Source organism: Nerophis lumbriciformis, linkage group LG16, assembly GCF_033978685.3.
Source record: "Nerophis lumbriciformis linkage group LG16, RoL_Nlum_v2.1, whole genome shotgun sequence".
Taxonomy (NCBI): Eukaryota; Metazoa; Chordata; class Actinopteri; order Syngnathiformes; family Syngnathidae; genus Nerophis; species Nerophis lumbriciformis.
In genome coordinates this window covers 16,019,531-16,043,529 of record NC_084563.2, presented here as the reverse complement: position 1 = coordinate 16,043,529, position 23,999 = coordinate 16,019,531, and the positions used below count along the sequence as shown (strand labels likewise).

Genomic DNA, 23,999 nt, shown 5'->3' with positions numbered 1-23,999 from the left:
CAGTGGGATGTCTAACAATTAGGAAGGTTTGTGTCATGTTTGTCTTCCTCCAGAAAATATAAAACAACAACAACAAAAAAATGTCTTCATCTTTTTCCATTGTCACACATCTCTGAAAGAGATCCAGGCAGCCACTAGGGCGCCGCTAAAGATGACCCCCGAGATAAATGAACACATAAAGTCACTTTTGGTACAAGTTTTTTCTGCGATTCATTTTCGTTTCTCACCTTCTTTATCAAAGTGATGGCACTTGCAACTTAAGTTATTTAGCAGTCGTACTCAATAAGTTAAAAAAAAAAAAAAAAGCCTAGACAGAAATTAACGTTGTATACAAAAACCCGGGCAACATTTTAGTGAATTTTGATTTTTCCCGAAAATGAATCATGTAAAACCAGTGAGGAGTGTGGCTTGATTATTGAAAGGAGAACATTCTATCGCCTTCCGGAAGCGTTCTGCCTGTGAAAAGCTTTGCACGCATGTGCATGTGCGCACTTTGCACGTCTTTGTGCAAACATTCTCCGCCCTTCCTGATTGGGACTTCTCTTCTTCTTGTCATCAGATAACCGCCGCGCCGTGCTGGAACGCTCCCGCTCTCGCCACAACACCAACCACCAGGCTCGATGATGTCGCCCGAAGACGACCCGGAGGAGGATCCTGTCGCTGAGTCCCACACACGTTAACCCCGCCTTCCACGCTCTCTCTCTCTCTCCATGTTGTCTTCCTGTCGGTCCGTCATAGGAAGCGAAACAAAAACGCGTCGCCAAAACGGTGCTGTGTACAAAAGTAGGAGACTGTAGCCATTCCACGCTTAGACTTCAGAGCATGTGACTCACACGCCTCAATTTTCGACAGGATGCATTTTATTTTTTTCAAATACAGGCCGCTTTTCATATTTTACACACCTCCGTTTCGACAGGATGCATTTTGGGTTTTAAGCGCCTCCTTTTCATTAAGAGACACACCTTCATTGTGGCAAGATGCATTTTATTCTGTACGCACCTCCTCGTTTAACAGGATGCATTTTATTCTTGACACACCTCCATTTTTGACAGGGTGCATTTTATGTTTTAGGTGCCTCCATTTTCCACAGAATGCAATTTATTCCCAAGCATCTCCATTCTGACAGGATGCATTATATTCTTGACACACCCCCATTACGACAGGATACATTTTGGGTTTTAGGCGCCTCCTTTTCATTAGGAGACACACCTCCATTGTGGCAAGAGTCATTATATTCTGTACGCACCTCCATTTTTGACAGGATGCATTTTATTCTTGACACACCTCCATTACGACAGGATACATTTTGGGTTTTAAGCGCCTCCATTTCATTAGGAGACACACCATTGTGGCAAGATGTATTATATTCTTGACACACCTCCATTTTTGACAGGGTGCATTTTTTTTAGGTGCCTCCATTTTTTACAGGATGCAATTTATTCCTACGCACCTCCATTCTGACAGGATGCATTTTGGGTTTTAAGCGCATCCTTTTCATTAGGAGACACACCTTCATTGTGGCAAGAGTCATTATATTATGTATGCACCTCCATATTTGACAGGGTGCATTTTATTTTTTAGGTGCCTCTGTTTCATTAGGAGATGCAACTCCATTGTGGCAAGATGTATTATATTCTTGACACACCTCAATTTTTGACAGGATGCATTTTATTCTTGACACACCTCCATTTTTGACAGGGTGCATTTTATTTTTTAGGTGCCTCCTTTCCATTAGGAGACACACCTCCATTGTGACAAGATGTATTATATTCTTGACACACCTCCATTTTTGACAGGATGCATTTTATTCTTGACACACCTCCATTTTTGACAGGATGCATTTTATTCTTGACACACCTCCATTTTTGACAAGATGCATTTTATTTTTTGGGTGCCTCCGTTTCATTAGGAGACACACCTCCATTGTGGCAAGATGTATTATATTCTTGACACACCTCCATTTTTGACAGGAAGCATTTTATTCTTGACACACCTCCATTTTTGACAGGGTGCATTTTATTTTTTGGGTGCCTCCGTTTCATTAGGAGACACACCTCCATTGTGGCAAGATGTATTGTATTATTGACACACCTCCATTTTTGACAGGATGCATTTTATTCTTGAGATATCTCCATTTTTGACAGGGTGCATTTTATTTTTTAGGTGCCTCCTTTCCATTAGGAGACACACCTCTTTTGTGGCAAGAGTCATTATATTCTGTATGCACCTCCATTTTTGACAGGGTGCATTTTATTCTTGACACACCTCCATTTTTGACAGGCTGCATTTTATTCTTAACACACCTTCATTTTTGACAGGGTGCTTTTTATTTTTTTAGGTGCTTCAGTTTCATTAGGAGACACACCTCCATTGTGGCAAGATGTATTGTATTCTTGACACACCTCCATTTTTGACAGGATGCATTTTATTCTTGAGACATCTCCATTTTTGACAGGGTGCATTTTATTTTTTAGGTGCCTCCTTTCCATTAGGAGACACACCTCCATTGTGACAAGATGTATTATATTCTTGACACACCTCCATTTTTGACAGGATGCATTTTATTCTTGACACACCTCCATTTTTGACAGGATGCATTTTATTCTTGACACACCTCCATTTTTGACAAGATGCATTTTATTTTTTGGGTGCCTCCGTTTCATTAGGAGACACACCTCCATTGTGGCAAGATGTATTATATTCTTGACACACCTCCATTTTTGACAGGATGCATTTTATTCTTGACACACCTCCATTTTTGACAGGATGCATTTTATTCTTGAGACATCTCCATTTTTGACAGGGTGCATTTTATTTTTTAGGTGCCTCCTTTCCATTAGGAGACACACCTCCATTGTGACAAGATGTATTATATTCTTGACACACCTCCATTTTTGACAGGATGCATTTTATTCTTGACACACCTCCATTTTTGACAGGATGCATTTTATTCTTGACACACCTCCATTTTTGACAAGATGCATTTTATTTTTTGGGTGCCTCCGTTTCATTAGGAGACACACCTCCATTGTGGCAAGATGTATTATATTCTTGACACACCTCCATTTTTGACAGGATGCATTTTATTCTTGACACACCTCCATTTTTGACAGGATGCATTTTATTCTTGACACACCTCCATTTTTGACAAGATGCATTTTATTTTTTGGGTGCCTCCGTTTCATTAGGAGACACACCTCCATTGTGGCAAGATGTATTATATTCTTGACACACCTCCATTTTTGACAGGATGCATTTTATTCTTGACACACCTCCATTTTTGACAGGATGCATTTTATTCTTGAGACATCTCCATTTTTGACAGGGTGCATTTAATTTTTTAGGTGCCTCCTTTCCATTAGGAGACACACCTCCATTGTGACAAGATGTATTATATTCTTGACACACCTCCATTTTTGACAGGATGCATTTTATTCTTGACACACCTCCATTTTTGACAGGATGCATTTTATTCTTGAGACATCTCCATTTTTGACAGGGTGCATTTTATTTTTTAGGTGCCTCCTTTCCATTAGGAGACACACCTCCATTGTGACAAGATGTATTATATTCTTGACACACCTCCATTTTTGACAGGATGCATTTTATTCTTGACACACCTCCATTTTTGACAGGATGCATTTTATTCTTGACACACCTCCATTTTTGACAAGATGCATTTTATTTTTTGGGTGCCTCCGTTTCATTAGGAGACACACCTCCATTGTGGCAAGATGTATTATATTCTTGACACACCTCCATTTTTGACAGGATGCATTTTATTCTTGACACACCTCCATTTTTGACAGGATGCATTTTATTCTTGACACACCTCCATTTTTGACAAGATGCATTTTATTTTTTGGGTGCCTCCGTTTCATTAGGAGACACACCTCCATTGTGGCAAGATGCATTATATTATGTACGCACCTCCATTTTTGACAGGATGCATTTTATTCTTGACACACCTCCATTTTTGACAGGCTGCATTTTATTCTTGACACACCTCCATTTTTGACATGGTGCATTTTATTTTTTAGGTGCCTCCTTTCCATTAGGAGACACACCTCCATTGTGGCAAGATGTATTATATTCTTGACACACCTCCATTTTTGACAGAATGCATTTTATTCTTGACACACCTCCATTACGACAGGATACATTTTGGGTTTTAAGCGCCTCCTTTTCATTAAGAGACACACCTTCATTTTGGCAAGATGCATTATATTCTCTACGCACCTCCATTTTTGACAGGATGCATTTTATTCTTGAGACATCTCCATTTTTGACTGGGTGCATTTTATTTTTTAGGTGCCTCCATTTTCAACAGTATTCAACTTATTCTTACGCACCCCCATTCTGACAGGATGCATTTTGGGTTTTTGCCGCCTCCTTTTCATCTGACACACACCTCCATTGTGGCAAGATACAATATATTCTGTACGCACCTCCATTTTCCACAGGATGCAATTTGTCTTTACGCACCTCCATTGCGACTGGATGCATTTTGTTTAAACGCAACTCCAATTTAGAAAAAAATATATGACATATATTCTCTTGCGCCTCAATTTTTGACAGGATGCGTTTAATTTTTCCGCACCTCCAACTTTGACAGGGTGCATTTGAATCGTATGCCCCTCCATTTTGTCAAAACTAAATTATTTAAGCACCTTCATTTCTAATAGGTTGCATGTTATTCATTACACACCTCCTTTTTCGACAGGATGCAATTTAATATTACGCACCTCCATTGCGACATGATGCATTTGGTTTATACCTGACTCCAATTTGGGAAAAAACTGACATTTATTCTTATCCCTCTCAATTTTTGACAGGATTTTTCTGCACCTCCAACGTTGACAGGAGGAATTTGAATTGAACTAAATGTATTCTTTAAGCGCCTTCATTTCTAACAGAATGCATGTTGTTCTTTATGCACCTCTATTTTTGACAGTATAAAAAAAAATGTTTTTAATTATTTTTACACACCTCCGTTTTTGACAGGATTATAATTTTTTATTGAACCTCCATTGTGAGAATGTTTTACATTTTCTTCACGCAACTTCATTTTTGACTAGATGCATTTGATTTTGTTTGCACCTCCATTGTGGAAAAAAATGTATTCATTTTTCACACACCTCCATTTTTGACAGGATGTATTTAAACTTTCCACACCTCCAACTTTGACAGGATGCATTTTAATTTTATGCCACCCTATTTTTTTAAAAACTAAATGTATTCTCTAAGCTCCTTCATTTCTAACAAGATGCATGTTATTCTCTACACACCTCCAGTTTTGACAGGATTTAATAGATTTTTTATGAACCGCAGTTGTGAGAATATCTTGCATTTTCTTTACGCACCTCCGTTTTCGACAAGATGCATTTAATTTTTTAAGCACCTTCGTTGTGGAAAAAAAAAATTCATTTTTACGCACCTCCATTTTCGACAGGATGAATTTCAACTTCCCGCACCTCCAGCTTCGATGGGATACATTTAAATTTTATGCCACTCCATCTTTAAAAACTAAATGTATTGTCTAAGCTCCTTCATTTCTAACAGGATGCATGTTATTCTCTGTGCATCTCCATTTTTGACAGGATTTAATAGATTTTAGTTTTTTAATTTATCGACAAGATGCATTTAAACTTACCGCACCTCCAACTTTGACAGGATGCACTTTAATTGTATGCCACTCTCTTTTGTAAAACTAAATGTACTCTAGCAGGATGCATGCTTTTCCCTACACACCTCCATTTTTGACAGGATTTTATGTGTTTTTTATGAACCTCCATTGTGAGAATGTTTTACATTTTCTTTACGCACCTTCATTTTTGACAGAATGCATTTGGTCTTTGTTAAAAAAAATGAATTCATTTTTTACGCACCTCAATTATCGACAGGATGCATTTAAACTTTACGCACCCCCAACTTTGACAGGATGCATTTTAATTGTATGCCACTTTTGTCAAATTAAATGCATTCTTTAAGCGCCTTCATTTCTAACAGGATGCATGTTGTTCTCTACGCACCTCAATTTTTGACAGGATTTAACTTATTTTTCATGAACCTCCATTGTGAGAATGTTTTTTTTTTAATTACTCACCTTCCTTTTTGACAGGATTCATTTTATTTTGAATGCACCTCTATGGTGAAAAAAAAAAAAAAGAACTATTTCACGCACCTCCATTTTTGACAGCATTTAACTTTTTTTTCATGAACCTCCATTGTGAGAATTATTATATTTTTTTTTAAATGACTCACCTTCCTTTTTGACAGGATACATTTTATTTTGCATGCACCTAAATTGTGAAAAACATTTGAATACACTTTTTCACGCACCTCTATTTTCGACAGGATGCATTTAAACCCACCCCCCACCCCCAACTTTGACGGGATGCATTTTAATTGTATGCCACTTTTGTCAAATTAAATGCATTCTTTAAGCGCCTTCATTTCTAACAGGATGCATGTTGTTCTCTACGCACCTCCATTTTTGACAGGATTTAACTTCATGTTCAAGAACCTCCATTATAATGTTTTTTTTTTAAATTACTCACCTTCCTTTTTGACAGGATGCATTTTATTTTGCATGCACCTCTATGGTAAAAAAAAAATAATGAACTATTTCACGCACCTCCATTTTTGACAGCATTTAACTTATTTTTAATGAACCTCCATTGTGAGAATTATTATAATTTTTGTAAATGACTCACCTTTTTGACAGGATGCATTTTATTTTGCATGCACCTCCATTGTGGAAAAAAAATCAATCTATTTTATTCACGCACCTCCGTTTTCGACAGGATGCATTTTTCTTTGTTAGGCGCCTCCAAAGAAATCCTGCATGAGCTTCCTGCCGACATTTATGCTGTTTTAAAGTACATTCTTACAATAGCTGATTAATTAATAAGCACATCCTCTAAGCGTCGTTATATCCCGGAACAAAATGCATCATGTTTTTCGGCGACGGTGAGCCACAGGGCATATTTAATGCATCGATTTGAAATCAAGGCGAGAGTTTAAGGGGGAAAATAAAGCAACTAAGGAAGCAGCGAATTAGAGCCAGTGCTCCCTAGTGGGCTCCCCACCGCCGCCGCTTCTCAGTTTGTTGACGTTTTAAACATTCAACAAACAAACGCGCCTCGTGCTCGTCGGTTTTGTTGGGGGAACGGAGCGTAGGCCACGTATTCATATATTCATGCCTGGGGTGGCCTGCTCCACAGACCACTCGCTAACTCTAACCAGATGCTGCCAACAACAAGCCATGAGTCCAAGTCCCGAGTCAAGACGGGCAGGGTCGGCCTCCCGCCGCCAGCACGCCACGCCAACAGGATTCCTGGCGGGTGGGTCGTCCATTAGAATAACAGGTTTTCTTCACGTTTGGGGAAGGTTGTCAACAATCGTGACCCCCCTGCCATCGTGCAAAATGAGGGTTCTGTGGAAAATGGAGGTCATCTGTTTTTGAAGTGTATTTATTTAGATTTTTTTCAAAATCCAACGCTCCAAGAAATATTGGGGCCACCATGAAAATATCACCGAAAAACCTTTTTAAATCTATAACAATACCGCCATCATTTGATGTTTTAGGGGGAAAAAAGTGGTCAATTTACAAGAATATTGTCGTAAATGTGCATTATTAATTTCAGTACAATTGAGATATATATATATATATATATATATATATATATATATATATATATATATATATATATATATATATATATATATGTTTTAATCTTATTACGACTTCATTCTCTTATTTATGTTTTTATTAATTCGATTTGTGACTTTTATCTCAAAGAAAATACGACTTGTCAGCAAAAAAAAAAAAAAAAAAAAAATCCCTGGTAATATTTCAAGTTTTTTTATTTTTTGACTTATGACAGAAAATCCTTTTATTTTTACTCGTAACTTTACAGTGGCATTTAAAGCGCGAGTGAAGATTGACTACGGCGTTTACTCCATGTGAGTACGAAAGAGATGATTCGGTATTATCTACTCACAGATGAGCATGCTACAGTTAGTCCTGGATAAATTACCCAATTTTACTCCTTAATGCTTCGGTCACGCGCAGGATTCTCACAGGAATGAGGGAAAAACTAATCCAGAACGACTGGACGTTTTTCTTGAAAAAAAAAACCAGAACTTGATTCTCGTAGTATTTCTACGTTATCTTCGTGACACTGCAATATTTTATCTTTTTTTTTTTCGTAACTTTGTTCCGGTTATATTATGATTGCTTTTCGTGATTTAAAAATATTTTTGTAAAATACTTTTTTTCCCGCTAATGTTATAATTTATTTCCATAACATTACTACTTTTATCGTTTCTCCTGGGAAATTACGACTATGCTGTCAAACTTTATCTTCACCATATTACGACTTTTTTTCTTGCTACTTTGCGACTTTTTCCTGTAAAATTACCACAATATTCTTGTATGTGCAATTGTATCCCTGTAATTAAAAATGGTTTGAAATTACCATAAACTATTCCTTTTTTTCTTCGAAAATTAAGATATGTTTGTAATAATTCTATGTTATCCTTGCAACTTTTTAATTTTTTAATTTTTTTTACTTACCTAATTTCATGATGCCTTCTCGTGATTTTGAAATATATTTTTAAGATATTTTTTTTCCAGTAATGTTACGATTTATTTCTGTAAAATTACGACTATTTTTATCAGTACGTTTTTTCATGTGAAATTACGACGATGCTGTCAAACATTTTCTCAACATATTACGACTTTTTTTTCTTGTTACTTTGCGACTTTTTCCTGTAAAATTACCACAATATTCTTACATGTGCAATTTTATTCCTGTAATTAAAATTTTTCAGGAGTGGGGCAAAAATTAATCCAGACCTACCGTACGTCTTTGTCCAAAAAAAAGTATATATTTTCGTAATAATTCTACGTCATCCTAGGGACATTGCTATGGTTTATCATATATTTTATTTGTTTTACTTAAGTCTGGTAATATTATGATTCCTTCTCCTGATTGTAAAATTATTTTTGTTAAGTACTTTTTTCCCGTAATTTTACGATTTATTTCCGTAAAACTACGACTTTTTTCATCAGTACATTTTTTCATATGAAATTACGACTACATTGTCAAACCTTTTCTCATCATATTACGACTTTTTTTCTTGTTACTTTGCGACTTTTTACTGTAACATTTCCACAATATTCTTATATGTACAATTGTTTTCCTGTATTTACAATATTCCAGGAATGAGGCAAAAACTAATCCAGACCGACTGTACATCTTTCTCCAAAAAAGAAAAATATATATAGATGTTCGTAATAATTCTATGTTATCCTTTTGACATTGCGACAGTTTATCTTTTATTTTATTTGTTTTACTTAATTCTGTTAATATTATGATTCCTTTCTTGTGATTTTAAAATTATTTTTGTTAAATGCTTTTTTCCCGTAAGTAACGATTTGTTTCCGTAAAATTACGACTTTTTTCATCATTACGTTTTTTCATGTGAAATTACGTTTTCTCAACATATTACTTGTCAAACATTTTCTCAACATATTACGACTTTTTTTTCTTGTTACTTTGCGACTTTTTCCTGTAAAATGACAAAAATATTTTTATATGCGCAATTGTATTCCTGCAATTACAATATTTCAGGAATGAGGCAAACACTAATGCAGACCTACTGTACGTCTTTGTACCAAGAAAAATGTAAAAAATTATTTTCGTAATAATTCTACACTATCATTGCGACAGTAAATTTTTTTATTTCATTTGTTTTACTTAATTCTGGTAATATTATGATTCCTTCTCTTGATTTTAAAATCATTTTTGTTGAATACTTTTTTACTGTAATGTTACGATTTGTTTCTGTAAAATTACGACTTTTTTCATCATTACGTTTTTTCATGTGAAATTACGTTTTCTCAACATATTACGACTTTTTTTCTTGTTACTTTGCGACTTTTTCCTGTAAAATGACAACAATATTCTTATATGCGCAATTGTATTCCTGCAATTACAATATTTCAGGAATGAAGCAAACACTAATCCAGACCTACTGTACATCTTTGTACCAAAAAAAATTTAAAAATTATTTTCGTAATAATTCTACGTTTTTGCAAAAGTTCATTTTTTTATTTCATTTGTTTTACTTGATTCTGGTAATATTAAGATTCCTTCTCGTGATTTTAAAATAATTTTAGTTGAATGCTTTTTTCCTGTAATGTTACGATTTGTTTCCGTAAAATTACAACTTTTTTCATCATTGCGTTTTTTCATGTGCAATTACGTTTTCTCAACATATTACGACTTTTTTTCTTGTTACTTTGCGACTTTTTCCTGTAAAATGACCACAATATTATTATATGTGCAATTGTATTCCTGTAATTACAATATTTCAGGAATGAGGCAAAAACTAATCCAGACCTACTGTACGTCTTTGTGCCAAAACAAAAAAGTAAAAATGATTTTCATAATAATTCTACGTTATTCATTTTTTAATTTAATTTGTTTTACATAATTCAGGGAATAAGATTCCTTCTCGCGATTTTAAAATTATTTTTGTTGAATACTTTTTTCCCGTAATGTTACGATTCGTTTCTGTAAAATTACGACTTTTTTCATCATTACGTTTTTTCATGTGAAATTACTTTTTCTCATCATATTACGAAAAATGTTATTGTTACTTTGCGACTTTTTCCTGTAAAATGACCACATTATTCTCAGATGTGCAATTTTATTCCTGAAATTACAATTGTTTTCCTCTCGTAATTATTTTCCTTTTTTAAGGTGGCCCTAATATGTGAATTTTTTTTTCCGATGTTTTTTTGTTGTTTGTTTCAAGCAATCGATTGCATCCTGCAATGTAACACTTATTTTCTCTGCTTCTTTTGACTGGAATTTTTCTATTGTATTTGAGTATCGTTGTTATTCCAAATGTGCCAACTTTTGAATTTAACAAACAAGAGTCCAAGTAATTCTTTTTTTTTTTTTAAAGTGACAGCATCAGTCATTTTTAAAACTTGTGTTGATATTTTAAAAAAGGGAGTACGACTCTCTTTGGGTTTGACAAAGTAATGTACATACAATGTTAGTTAGTGTGACGAAATCAGTTCCATGAAGTTAGATGTGGAGTTTGAGATGTTTATTTGAGGACAAAGGGGCAGTTAGCTCAAAAAATGTGTAAAAAAAAAAAAAAAAAAAGTATAAAAAAAGTGTAAAAAAAAAAAGTGCTGCGTTTGGGTGCATCACGTAAAAATGAGTAGGTTAGCAACAGAAAGCCCCTTTTTGGACCCTTCTTAAAAATGTTTGTATTCCTTCCCCAAATAGTCTTTTAGATTTGTGTCTTTTCTTACTAAAAATAGCAAAACCCGTCTCATTATTTATGTGTCGCGTTCATGACCACCATCTTTCAGCTTGGGAAGTGTCAGACATCCAAAAGGTGTTCAATGAGAAAAGGTGCCATAAAAAAAAAAAAGAAGAGAAAAGACAACGGGAGGCAAGCACTTTAACTAAAAAAAAAAAAAAAAAAAGAAACAATGGTTTGCAGTCACCAGAGAAAAGATTTGCTGAGACGTGTTTCCCTGACTTCAACACGGCTTCCGACAAAAAGCCAAAAGTTTGGCAAATATTCTCCCAGCTGCTTCCTTTTCTCCTGCTTTGAGGGGGAAAAAAGGAAGACAAACAGGACTTTGTTTGTCGGCCATGTTGTGCTCCTGTTGATTTTTGATCCTCCTGCCTGCATCCTCCGCCGTCGTCTCCATGGCAACGTGGGAGGGGGGCGATGCTCCCTTCCTCCCCTGAAACGACGTCATGGAATGTCAAAGTAAATCATAACCACTTCTTTTATAAACCGATTCCTGAAAGTCTCAAGTCTGCGTGTCTTCTTGTGTGTACTTTATTACATTCAATATTTGCCAAAGAAAAACTGTTTTTTTTTTTTACAAAATAATATGTGTTCATACGCTGTGCTGTGTTTAGGAACAATCACATTTATAATAATCGCATATTCACATTACACTCTTAACTATGTATTTTCATTATGTATATTTCTGTTTATTCTCAGTTTTTATTTTTGTTGTAAAGTTTTAACTTGTTGTGACTTTTCAAAGCAAATACTTTAATAATTATTTAACTTTAACTGTTTTTGTTCAAACTTTCGAGTGATGACTTTAATTTGGTAAAATTATTACAGCTTTTTCCAACATTTGACAACTTTAGACTAAAAAATGTTCACTCTTTTACTCTTTAAAAAAAATTCCTTGAAGTTGTGATTTTACAACTTTTTGTCAAATGTTTACATTTTTTTTGTTATGTAACATTTTTCTGTAACATTGCAACTTTATTCTTGTGAATATTTTATTTTTGTCGCATTTTTTTTTTTTTTTTAATATTCTTGTAATGCTATGACTTTCTTTTTAGGACGTTATTACAGTATTCTCGTGAAAATTTCCATTTGAAAGATTAAAAAAAATATATATATATATCAAAAAACAAGTTGAAAAGTGTTTGACTTTTTACACGCATTAACTACAATTATTTATATATTTTTTTGGAATCATTTTGCAGGGTTCTTTTGAAATAATTTATTCTGGTAAAATGACTTTTTTCTTGTGACCTGACTATCATAAAAATAAAAAATAAACTTAAGTGTTTTGTGACATACTAACCTACTTTTAATCTTGAAAATGTACTTTTGTTTCATAGGAAAATGGAATATATTTATGAAGATTGAATAATTCAAATACATTTTGAATAAAAACAATGTAAGAATAACACAATAAAAAATGTGAGATAATACGTTAATATCTAAAAGATTATGCATATAATACCTGTATATGACCTTAAATCACAACAGCTAAAAAACCTAAAATTTTAAAGGATTATATAAACATACATATACTTATTTAGTGTGTATGTAATATGTTTATAATATTCATATGATCTACCTAGTTTTTATACACCAACATTTTTATTCACATAATAAAATTCATCCATCCACCCGTCATCGTCCGTCATTTTTCATCCGATATCCATGATTTATACATTATTCATCAATCATCATTCATGAATCATCATCCATCCACCGTCCATCATTCAACATTATTCATCATCGTAATTCCATCAACCATCCATCCATCATTAATAAGTCCATTAATCTATCATATCATTTATTCATCATTCATCATAATTCCATCAGCCATTATCATCCATCCATTATCCTTTCAGCCATCATCCATCCATTCATCATAATTCCATCATCCATCAGACATCCATCTTTTGATCCATCTATCATCAATCCACTGTCCAACCATCATCATTTAATCATTTGTTCATCCATCACAAGGCCACCATCCATCCATCATCACTCATCCATCATCTATCCATTCATTTAGCCATATATCCTATCATCCGTCCACCATCATCATCCATCATCTTTTGTCCATCCACCTTCCATCCATCATCACAATTTCACCATCCATCCATCCACTCATCACCAAAAGTCCACCATCCACCTTGCATCCATCATCTTATCATCCCTTCACATTTCATCCATCATCATGCATCCACCATTCATCATCATCCTATCATCCGTTCACATTTCGTCCATCATTCATGCATCCACTATGCATCCATCATCTTATCATGCGTCCATCATCCATTCCTTCTATCTATCCTCCATCCACCATTCATCTATCATCCTATCATGCATTCATCATCCATACATCTATCTATCATCCATCCACCTTGCATTCATCATCCTATCATCCGTTCACATTTCATCCATCATCCTATCATCCGTTCACATTTCATCCATCATCCATGCATCCACCATTCATCCATTATCCTATCATACATCCATTGTCTATTTGTCCATCAATCATCCTTCCACCTTTCATCTATCATCCATGCATCCACCATCCATCCATCACCCTATCATGCATCCATCATCCATTTGTCTATCTATCATCCATCCACCTTTCATTGTATCATGCATCCATCATCCATCCGTCCATCTATCACCCTTCCACCTTTTCGCCATCATCCATGCATCCACCATTCATCCATTATCCTATCATACATCCATCGTCTATTTGTCCATCTATCATCCTTCCACCTTTCATCCATCATCCACCATTCATCCATCACCCTATCATACATCCATCATCCATTTGTCTATCATCCATGCATCAACCATTAATCATATCATGCATCCATAATCCATTCGTCCATCTGTCATCCTTCATCCATGCATCCACCATTCATCCATCACCCTATCGTGCATCCATCATCCATTTGTCTATCTATCATCCATCCACCTTTCATCCATCATCCTATCATGCATCCATCATCCATTTGCCCATCTATCATCCTTCCACCTTTCAGCCATCATCCATGCATCGACCATTCATCCATCACCCTATCATGCATCCATCATCTATTTGTATATCTATCATCCATCCACCATTCGTCCATCATCCACACATCACCCTATCACGCATCCATAATCCATTCGTCCATCTATCATCCATCATCCATGCATCCACCATCCATCCATCACCCTATCGTGCATCAATCATCCATTTGTCTATCTATCATCCATCCACCTTTCATCCATCATCCTATCATGCATCCATCATCCATTTGTCCATCTATCATCCTTCCACCTTTCAGCCATCATCCATGCATCCACCATTCATCCATCACCCTATCATGCATCCATCATCCATTCGTCTATCATCCATGCATCAACCATTAATCATATCATGCATCCATAATCCATTTGTCCATCTATCATCCTTCATCCATGCATCCACCATTCATCCATCACCCTATCATGCATCCATCATCCATTTGTATATCAATCATCCATCCACCATTCGTCCATCATCCACGCATCCACCATTCATCCATCACCCTATCACGCATCCATAATCCATTCGTCCATCTACCATCCATCATCCTATCGTGCATCCATCATCCATTTGTCTATCTATCATCCATCCACCTTGCATCCATCATCCTATCATACATCAATCAATCAATCAATCAATCAATGTTTATTTATATAGCCCTAAATCACAAGTGTCTCAAAGGGCTGCACAAGCCACAACGACACCCTCGGTACAAAGCCCACATAAGGGCAAGGAAAAACTCACCCCAGTGGGACGTCGATGTGAATGACTATGAGAAACTTTGGAGAGGACCGCATATGTGGGTAACCCCCCCCCCCCTCTAGGGGAGACCGAAAGCAATGGATGTCGAGTGGGTCTGACATAATATTGTGAGTGTCCAGTCCATAGTGGATCCAACATAATAGTAAGAGTCCAGTCCATAGTGGGGCCAGCAGGACACCATCCCGAGCGGAGACGGGTCAGCAGCGCAGAGATGTTCCCAGCCGATGCACAGGCGAGCGGTCCACCCCAGGTCCCGACTCTGGACAGCCAGCACTTCATCCATAGCCACCGGACCTGTGCCCCCCCCCCCCCCTCCACAAGGAAAAGGGGAGCAGAGGAGAAAAGAAAAGAAACGGCAGATCAACTGGTCTAACAGGGGGGCTATTTAAAGGCTAGAGTAAACAAATGAGTTTTAAGATGGGACTTAAATGCTTCTACTGAGGTAGCATCTCTAATTGTTACCGGGAGGGCATTCCATAGTACTGGAGCCCGAATAGAAAACGCTCTATAGCCCGCAGACTTTTTATGGGCTCTGGGAATCCCTAATAAGCCGGAGTTCTTTGAACGCAGATTTCTTGCCAGGACATATGGTACAATGCAATCGACAAGATAGGACGGAGCTAGACCGTGTAGTATTTTATACGTAAGTAGTAAAACCTTAAAGTCACATCTTAAGTGCACAGGAAGCCAGTGCAGGTGAGCCAGTATAGGCGTAATATGTACATCCATCATCCACTTGTCCATCTATCATTCTTCCACCTTTCAGCCATCATCCATGCATCCACCATTCATCCATCACCCTATCATGCATCCATCATCCATTTGTATATCTATCATCCATCCACCATTCGTCCATCATCCACGCATCCACCATTCATCCATCACCCTATCACGCATCCATAATCCATTCGTCCATCTATCATCCATCACCCATGCATCCACCATTCATCCATCACCCTATCGTGCAACATCATCCATTTGTCTATCTATCATCCATCCACCATTTGTCCATCATCCTATCATGCATCCATCATCCATTCATCCATCTATCATCCATCCACTGTCCTTCCATCATCATCTATCCATCATCACAATTCCACCGTCCCTTCATCATGTATCCATCATCATCATCCATCCATCCAGCATCCATTCATCACAATTCCACCTTCCCTTCATCATCTATCCATCATCATAATTCCATCATCCACCCATCATCATCCATCCATCATGCAGACGGATGGATGTACATGCACATAGTAGTGTTGAGTGTTTGAAGAAGTTCTTGTTGTTCTTGACAGTTAAAAGATGTCTGCAAGTGAAGGCGTTGAAAGAGGTCAGCTCTGATGCGAGTAAGAATTGCATTGTTCCTGAAATTGCGAGACGCTGATGCAACAAAGAACGCATAAGTACGAGGCCTTGGCAGACAAGTTGTGCCTCACTTGTTTTTCACCGCCATTGTTGTTGTCGTGGTGACACACCTTCTTCCTCTTTTCACTTTTCTCTCTCACCAAGCGAACCCTCCTGCTAATTTCATTTAAAGCAGGGCTTCGACGCCACGCCTCCACAAATGTGTGTGTGTGTGTGTGTGTGTGTGCGTGCGTGTGCGTGCGCGCCATAAACAGCTCGGTGTTGTTGTCTGCATCAAAGTGTGTCAAATAATGGAATATTCACACGCGGAGACGCTGCGCTTCCAAGATAAGACGTCAGCGTTTAGTCAAGCTCCCTTTTTGCACACCGCATATTTTCTTTATGATGTTTACACGCCACAGCAGCGCGGCACCATATTTCACCGCGTGAATACACCGTTAACATTTGAAGACCTCACGGCGCTGTTTTGGCTCACATTAGTATCTTTTTAGGGATGTCGATAAATACCCATAAAGCCCTAAAAATGTTTGCTGTATAAAGTGCATCTGGAAAGTATTCACAGTGCTTAACTTGGTCCACAGTTTGTTATGTTACAGCCTTGTTCCAAGATGAAATACATTCATTTTTGCCCTCAAAATTCTACACAAAAAACCCCATAATGACAATGTGATTGTTTTGGGGTTTTTTTAATTAAAATTTGTTTAAATATAGAAAATGTTTAAATATATCAAAAAAATACATACAAGAATATATATATATGTATATATATATATATATATATATATATATATATATATATATATATATATATATATATATGTATGTATGTATATATAGATGTATAAATATATACATATATACATACGCACGTACATATGTATGTATGTTTATATAAATAAATATATATATATATATATATATATATATATATATATATATATACATACATATGTATGTATGTATATATAGATGTATAAATATATACATATATACATACGCACGTACATATGTATGTATGTTTATATAAATATATATATATATACATATATACATACGCACGTACATATGTATGTATGTTTATATAAATATATATATACATATATACATATGCACGTACATATGTATGTATGTTTATATAAATATATATATATATATATATATATATATCTACACATATGTATGTATGTATGTATGTGTATATATACAAACATATATGTATGTATGTATATATACAAACATATATATTTACACATATGTATGTATGTATGTATGTATGTGTATATATACAAACATATATGTATGTATGTATATATACAAACATATATATATAAACATACATATATATATATATATATATATATATATATATATATATATATATATATATATATATAAACATACATATATATATATATATATATATATATACATATATATATATATATATATATATATACATATATATATATATATATATATATATATATATATATATATAACTTTGCGTTCATATGACTGTTAAAAATGTTTAAATATTTTAAGAAATACATATATATATATATATATAAAATCTCCTGACGATTGAGGGTACCCCCCTCATGAAACAGGCCTGTAGAGATGAAATAGTCTTGTGATTTTTTTCCCCCACACATACATATATTGCGCTCTACTACGGTATCGAGCACTATTTTTTGGATAACCTTATTAAGACATATATATATATATATATATATATATATATATATATATATATATATATATGTATGTATGTATGTATTTATATATTTAAACATTTTGAATAGTCATACAAATGCAAAGTGTGTCTATAATACACATATAAATTAATAAATAAAAAATAAATAATAAATAATAAATATGAATATTCTTTTTTTTGACTTTTTTAACTTACTTTTTACTCTAAAGAAGCACATTTGTCAATATAGTCAATAATCAAATATTTTCGGATACAAAGTCTCCAAGGCAGAAGCGCATTAAAAAGTATCTAGTAACAAACGTGTCCGCATCATTCAATTAACTGAACATAATATTGTGTCAAACAAAACAAAAAATTACCTCCTTCAATTTAAAGACCGCATAAATCCATTACAGGTGGGGTTTGAACATAAAATTGTTAGTGTTTTCTATACTTACTGTTTGATTCAATGAGTTTGTTTAGTTCACGCGTCAAGCTGACACGCTCAAGTTCTCGGGTCACAAGTTGGTTTTTGAAACTCTTCTCAGCAGAGACGTCCTCCCAGCTGGGAGACGGTCAGCTCACAGGAGACTTCCGCCTGTCAAAACAAAAATATCAAGAATATATATTTTCCCAACATCCGTCCCGACTTTGGCAGCCTTCACTCTTCCTCGCCCTCGCCCGCGTGATTCAGATGACTGCGTACGCCCCGTCTCTGGCCGCTGGACGGACAGGCTGGCGAGAGCGCGTCCTCGAAACGGAGCGCAGAGAAGGACGGAAGGTGAAGGAGGCAAAACGTCAAAAGCAAGCCAAGTGTAGAAAACTTGTGTGAGCCTTTTAAATGGGATGATTGACACGCTTTTGTTGTTGTCTGCCTGCCTATGTGCTCCATTCTGCGGTCATGTGACAAGTTCATCATCTGTGGCGCCCCCTATGGGTTGTGATGAAAGTCCTGCGAGCATTAATTCCATGGAACACAGACTTCCTCAAAGTTTTACCACCTTTAGACAAACGGCAAATTACTTATTTTGATGATTATTATGGCCAGATCGTCGCTAACGACCTTGATGGCGGCCATGTTTTTTAACCAATCTTGCTCAGTGTATTCGTCGGAAAAATAATAGCATAAGCTTTTTGACCCCAGGGACCAACTTTTCCATTAGAGAGGGCCCCGGAGTCCGGGGAAAACTCATATTAACATGAAATCAGTAATCGTGGTCTCCGACCGGTCAGACACACCCTAAACACCTCCCCATATATATATATATATATATATGTATATATATATATATATATGTATATATACATATATATATGTATATTTGTGTATATATGTATATATGTATATGTATGTATATACTGAATGTGTGGGTGTATATATATATATATATATATATATATATATATATATATATATATATATATATATATATATATATATATATATATATATATATATATATATACACATTTGTGTGTATGTATGTGTGTATATATGTAAACACATATAGACATCTATACATATATATGTGTGTATATATGTATGTATGTATATGTGTGTATATACTGTATGTGTGGGTGTGTGTATATATATATATATATATATATATATATATATATATATATATACATTTGTGTGTGTATATATGTATGTGCATGTGTGTATATATATATATATATATGTGTGTACATAAATGTATGTGTGTATTTAAATATATTTATATACATGTAAATACATATACATATATATATATATATATATATATATATATATGTATATACACACATACAGTATATACGGTGTATATACAGTATGTGTGTATGTATATATATGTATATATATTTATGAATGTATGTATATATGTGTGTGTTTATATATATGTGTGTATAAATGTGTATATATGTATTCATTTGTATGTACATTCATGTGTGTGTATATATATGTGTATATATTTCTGTATATGTATATATGTTTGTCTACATCTATTTGTATAAAAGTGTATATATGTGTGTATATATGTATATGTATGTATAAGTGTACATACAGTATATGTATCTGTAATTGAATATATATGTAAATATATGTATGTGTAAATATACGTGTGAGCGTATAAATATGTGTGTATATGTATATATGTGTGTGTATTTATGCATATGTGTGTGCAAATGTGTATATTAGTACATGTATATGTGTGTGTATGTATTTGTGTGTATATACGCATGTGTGTGTTTGTATGTGTATGTACATAAATGTGTGTGTGTATTTATGTAAATTGTATATATATATATATATATATATATATATATATATATATATATGTATATGTGTATATGTAGAGATGAAATAGTCTTGTGATTTTTTTTCCCACACATACATATATTGCGCTCTACTACGGTATCGAGCACTATTTTTTGGATAACCTTATTAAGACATATATGTGTATATATGTATGTGTAAGTATATATGTGTGTATATATACTGTATGTGTGTATATGTGTGTATGTATTAATATATATATACACGTGTGTGTGTGTAAATATGTATGTATATATATGTTTGTATTTATGTGTGTGTGTATATATATATATTTATAAATATTTATGTGTGTGTGTGTGTGTGGATATATATATGTGTGTGTGTGTGTATGTATATATTTGTTTATGTCTATATATATATGTGTATGTTTAAAAATGTGTGTGTGTATATATGTGTGTGTGTGTACATACTGTATATGTTTTAGAGCGTGAGAGAAAGTAGCGATGTATACCCTAACATACTTTTCACGTGTTTGTGAACCTCTAGTGGCTTCAGAAATAGCAGCATGAGTAGGATTAATAACCGTTGCCTTTTTCATGCTCTGTTGACAACGTGGCCAAGGAGTGGACATGCTGAGTCACGCTCCTACTGCTAAGCTCATGCTCACGGCACTCGTGCACACTAAGACTCCAGTTGAAAATCAGTCAAATAAACACACTTCTGGGTGCAGAAATACGGGAAAAAGAAGCTTGGTAATTGAGTAAGTGCCCTACTGGATGCAGATGTCGGAATAAAAGTATTTTGTCTTGGAGAAAGAAGCCTTTCCTGGGGTTGCTTCAAAGTACTTAAAAGCTCCTTCAAAGTTTCCCTGCCCTCCACCAAGAGTGTCCCTACGGATAGGGGAAAAAAAGGAAGGAAAGAACACTCAAACTCTCCTGACAGACGAGGATAAAAGGGTTTTGACCACACAAACCCACGTAGGTACACCCACACAAACACTCATGAAAAATACAAAGCCGACTGAAGGTTGACTTTTCAGCGTCTTAATGCTCGGATTGACTCAACACAGGCCTGCAAACAACACAAAACAGTAATGGCCATCAGAGTTAATGGCCAGAGTGAGAAGTCAGATTTCTCACATGAGAGCTTTTTCTTGCTCACTCGTGCACAATATTTATTATTATTTTGTTTTCTACACCGCAGCGCACACTGAATGCAGCAAATTGGAGACAAATTCAATACAAGACAGAAAAGTAACAAACGAAGAGCCGAAATGGACTCAAGTTTCAAATGCATATTTAAAGGATGAACTCAACACTTGTGTGGGTTCGTTATTTTGTTGTTGTGGTTTGTCCTGGTGTGGTGGATAGGCTGGAGCCTACCCCGGGTGACCAAGGACCAAGGATCTACATGCATGCAGCAACAGATTTTATTCAAATAATTTAGTGTTTCGATTATGTTTTTATTGGTGTCATCCAATAAATTGAGGCAAGGCCAGTTTATTTATAGAGCACAATTCAAAGTGTTGGACAGAAAATTACATAAAGGCAAAACTAAAAATGAAATAATCATATAAGTCATAATTAAATTTAAAAATCATCATAAAAACGATTATAATTCAAAAGGTTTCCGTTGTGATGTGCACAATTCATTAAAAGTGTTGTCTCACATTTTCAGGAAGAATATTCCAGATTTTAGGCGGATAAAACTGAAACGCAGTGCCACCATGTTTTGGTCTTGATTCTAGGCACCCTCAGGAGACCAGACCCTGAGGTTCTCCGAGCTTGAGATGGCTCATGTACTTTGGCACAAGACCATGAAAAGACTTGTGCACAAGTAGAGCTGTTTTAAAGTCTATTCTTTGAGCAAGCACTCGACTAATATGGTCCTGTTTCCTAGTTCTAGTCAGGACTCCAGCAGCAGCATTTGAATTTATTCTATTAAATTGTCCTTAATTTTACTTATATTTTACATGATTTCATTGTGCTTTTGTTTTAATGTCAACAATAATTCACTTACCTTAACATTATTCCACTACATATTTCAAATTATATTTTTTAGTTTTTTAACCTATTTGTTTTATTTACTTTATTTTTTTATTCTATTTTGCTTATTTTTATTTTTTTTACCAGTAAGATTTATTTTTTTATTGTCATCAGTTATTTACTGAACTGAACAAGGATCTATTCACATATTTAAATTAATTTTATTTTTGTTATTTTACTTCATTTTGTGTTTGTGTTTTACCATCAGAAGTGGATTTTATTCATGTCATTTACTTGCCTAACCTAACAAAAATCCATTCAAATATTTCCACATTAATTTACTTTGTTTCATTGTTATTTTTTGACATATGTATGTATGTATACAAATGTATGTGTGTATATACTGTATATGGTTTAGAGTGTTTGCTTTTTACCATCAAAAGTGGAATTTATTCATGTCATTCATTTGCCTCACCTAACAAGAAACCATTTACATATTTCAAAATGAATTTACATTTTTTTATTTTTTTGGAAAGTTGAATGGATTTATTTTTATTTTTTTTAGTATGTCATCAATTAGCAAATTTACCCAAACACCATATTTTATTTATTTAAAATGATGGCATTTTTGTAAAATGTTTGTGTTTTGTCTTTTTGAATGTTTCATTTAATTTTACCGAAATGCTGCATCTAATGTTGCATGCCTATGTGTTATTTCACTTTATTATTTTTATTAATAGTATTTGTACCTTAATGCTCACTAATAAGTGATAAGGATTTTCGATGATTGTAACCAATTTGTATTTGATTCAAGATTTCACACACACACACACCCACACAGTCCAATTAAATCAACACATGGAAGTATAATGAACAATGACTAAAAAATGGTCTTCTGTTTTGAATCACACTGACTCATCATTTTCCTCCTCCTCCAGTTTTTTTTGTTTTGTTTTGTTTTGTTTTTTTGGCTGTGTGCGTCTCTTGCTCACCTGTTTGCAATTATCTCATCACGTCTGCAGGAGAAGAAGTCTTCCACCCGAGACTTCATGTGTCATCTAAATGTGAGTTGCATTGTTCGTCTTCTTCGACGAAACATTTTTTTGTAGTCATGAAACAATAAGACTGTTGAACACACTGCAATGATTGATATATTTATTCACGATAACAATGACTTCACAGAAAGTCACGGATCAGGCCAGTATGGGTATTGAGAAGTTTCTTGTGTTTGGACTTACAAAAAAACAAAGCAAAATAAAAGAAAATCCGACATAAAGATTAGATAAATCCTGAAGTTGTGGCTTTTTTGAAGTAGTCGTAGATAAACCTTGCAGAGTTTTTGCGTGGGTTCTCTGATTTTTTTCACCAAGTACCACCTCTGAAAAGACTTAAGGCTCTCCAAGTACCACCATAATGACCAACATTAAAATAAAGTAGCATAGTAGGCCTGAATATTCATTAAAAATCAGTATATTTAATATTTTTGGCCACTGTAAGATTACACACTGTTTGAGAATCACTGGTGTGGACAAT

The 23,999-nt window shown here is 34.7% G+C and overlaps 1 protein-coding gene and 1 long non-coding RNA gene across 3 annotated transcripts in view; both read left to right on the top strand.

The window, feature by feature from the left end:
- The window catches only part of diaph2 (diaphanous-related formin 2), a 1,014,494-nt gene extending 1,012,885 nt beyond the window's left edge, over positions 1-1,609 (top strand). Inside the window, exon 31 of the mRNA XM_061976707.1 lies at positions 560-1,609. Within this exon, the coding sequence (XP_061832691.1) occupies positions 560-624 (65 nt within the window). The 3' untranslated portion in view covers positions 625-1,609. The remainder of the gene's footprint in view (positions 1-559) is intronic.
- A 21,851-nt stretch (positions 1,610-23,460) lies between these two features.
- LOC133617373 (uncharacterized) overlaps positions 23,461-23,999 on the top strand; it is a 155,910-nt gene continuing 155,371 nt past the window's right edge. The window contains exon 1 of one of the 2 annotated variants that reach the window (XR_009816989.1): positions 23,461-23,530. This is a non-coding gene — a long non-coding RNA (uncharacterized lncRNA). The remainder of the gene's footprint in view (positions 23,531-23,999) is intronic. The other variant, XR_009816990.1, reaches the window with a different exon arrangement.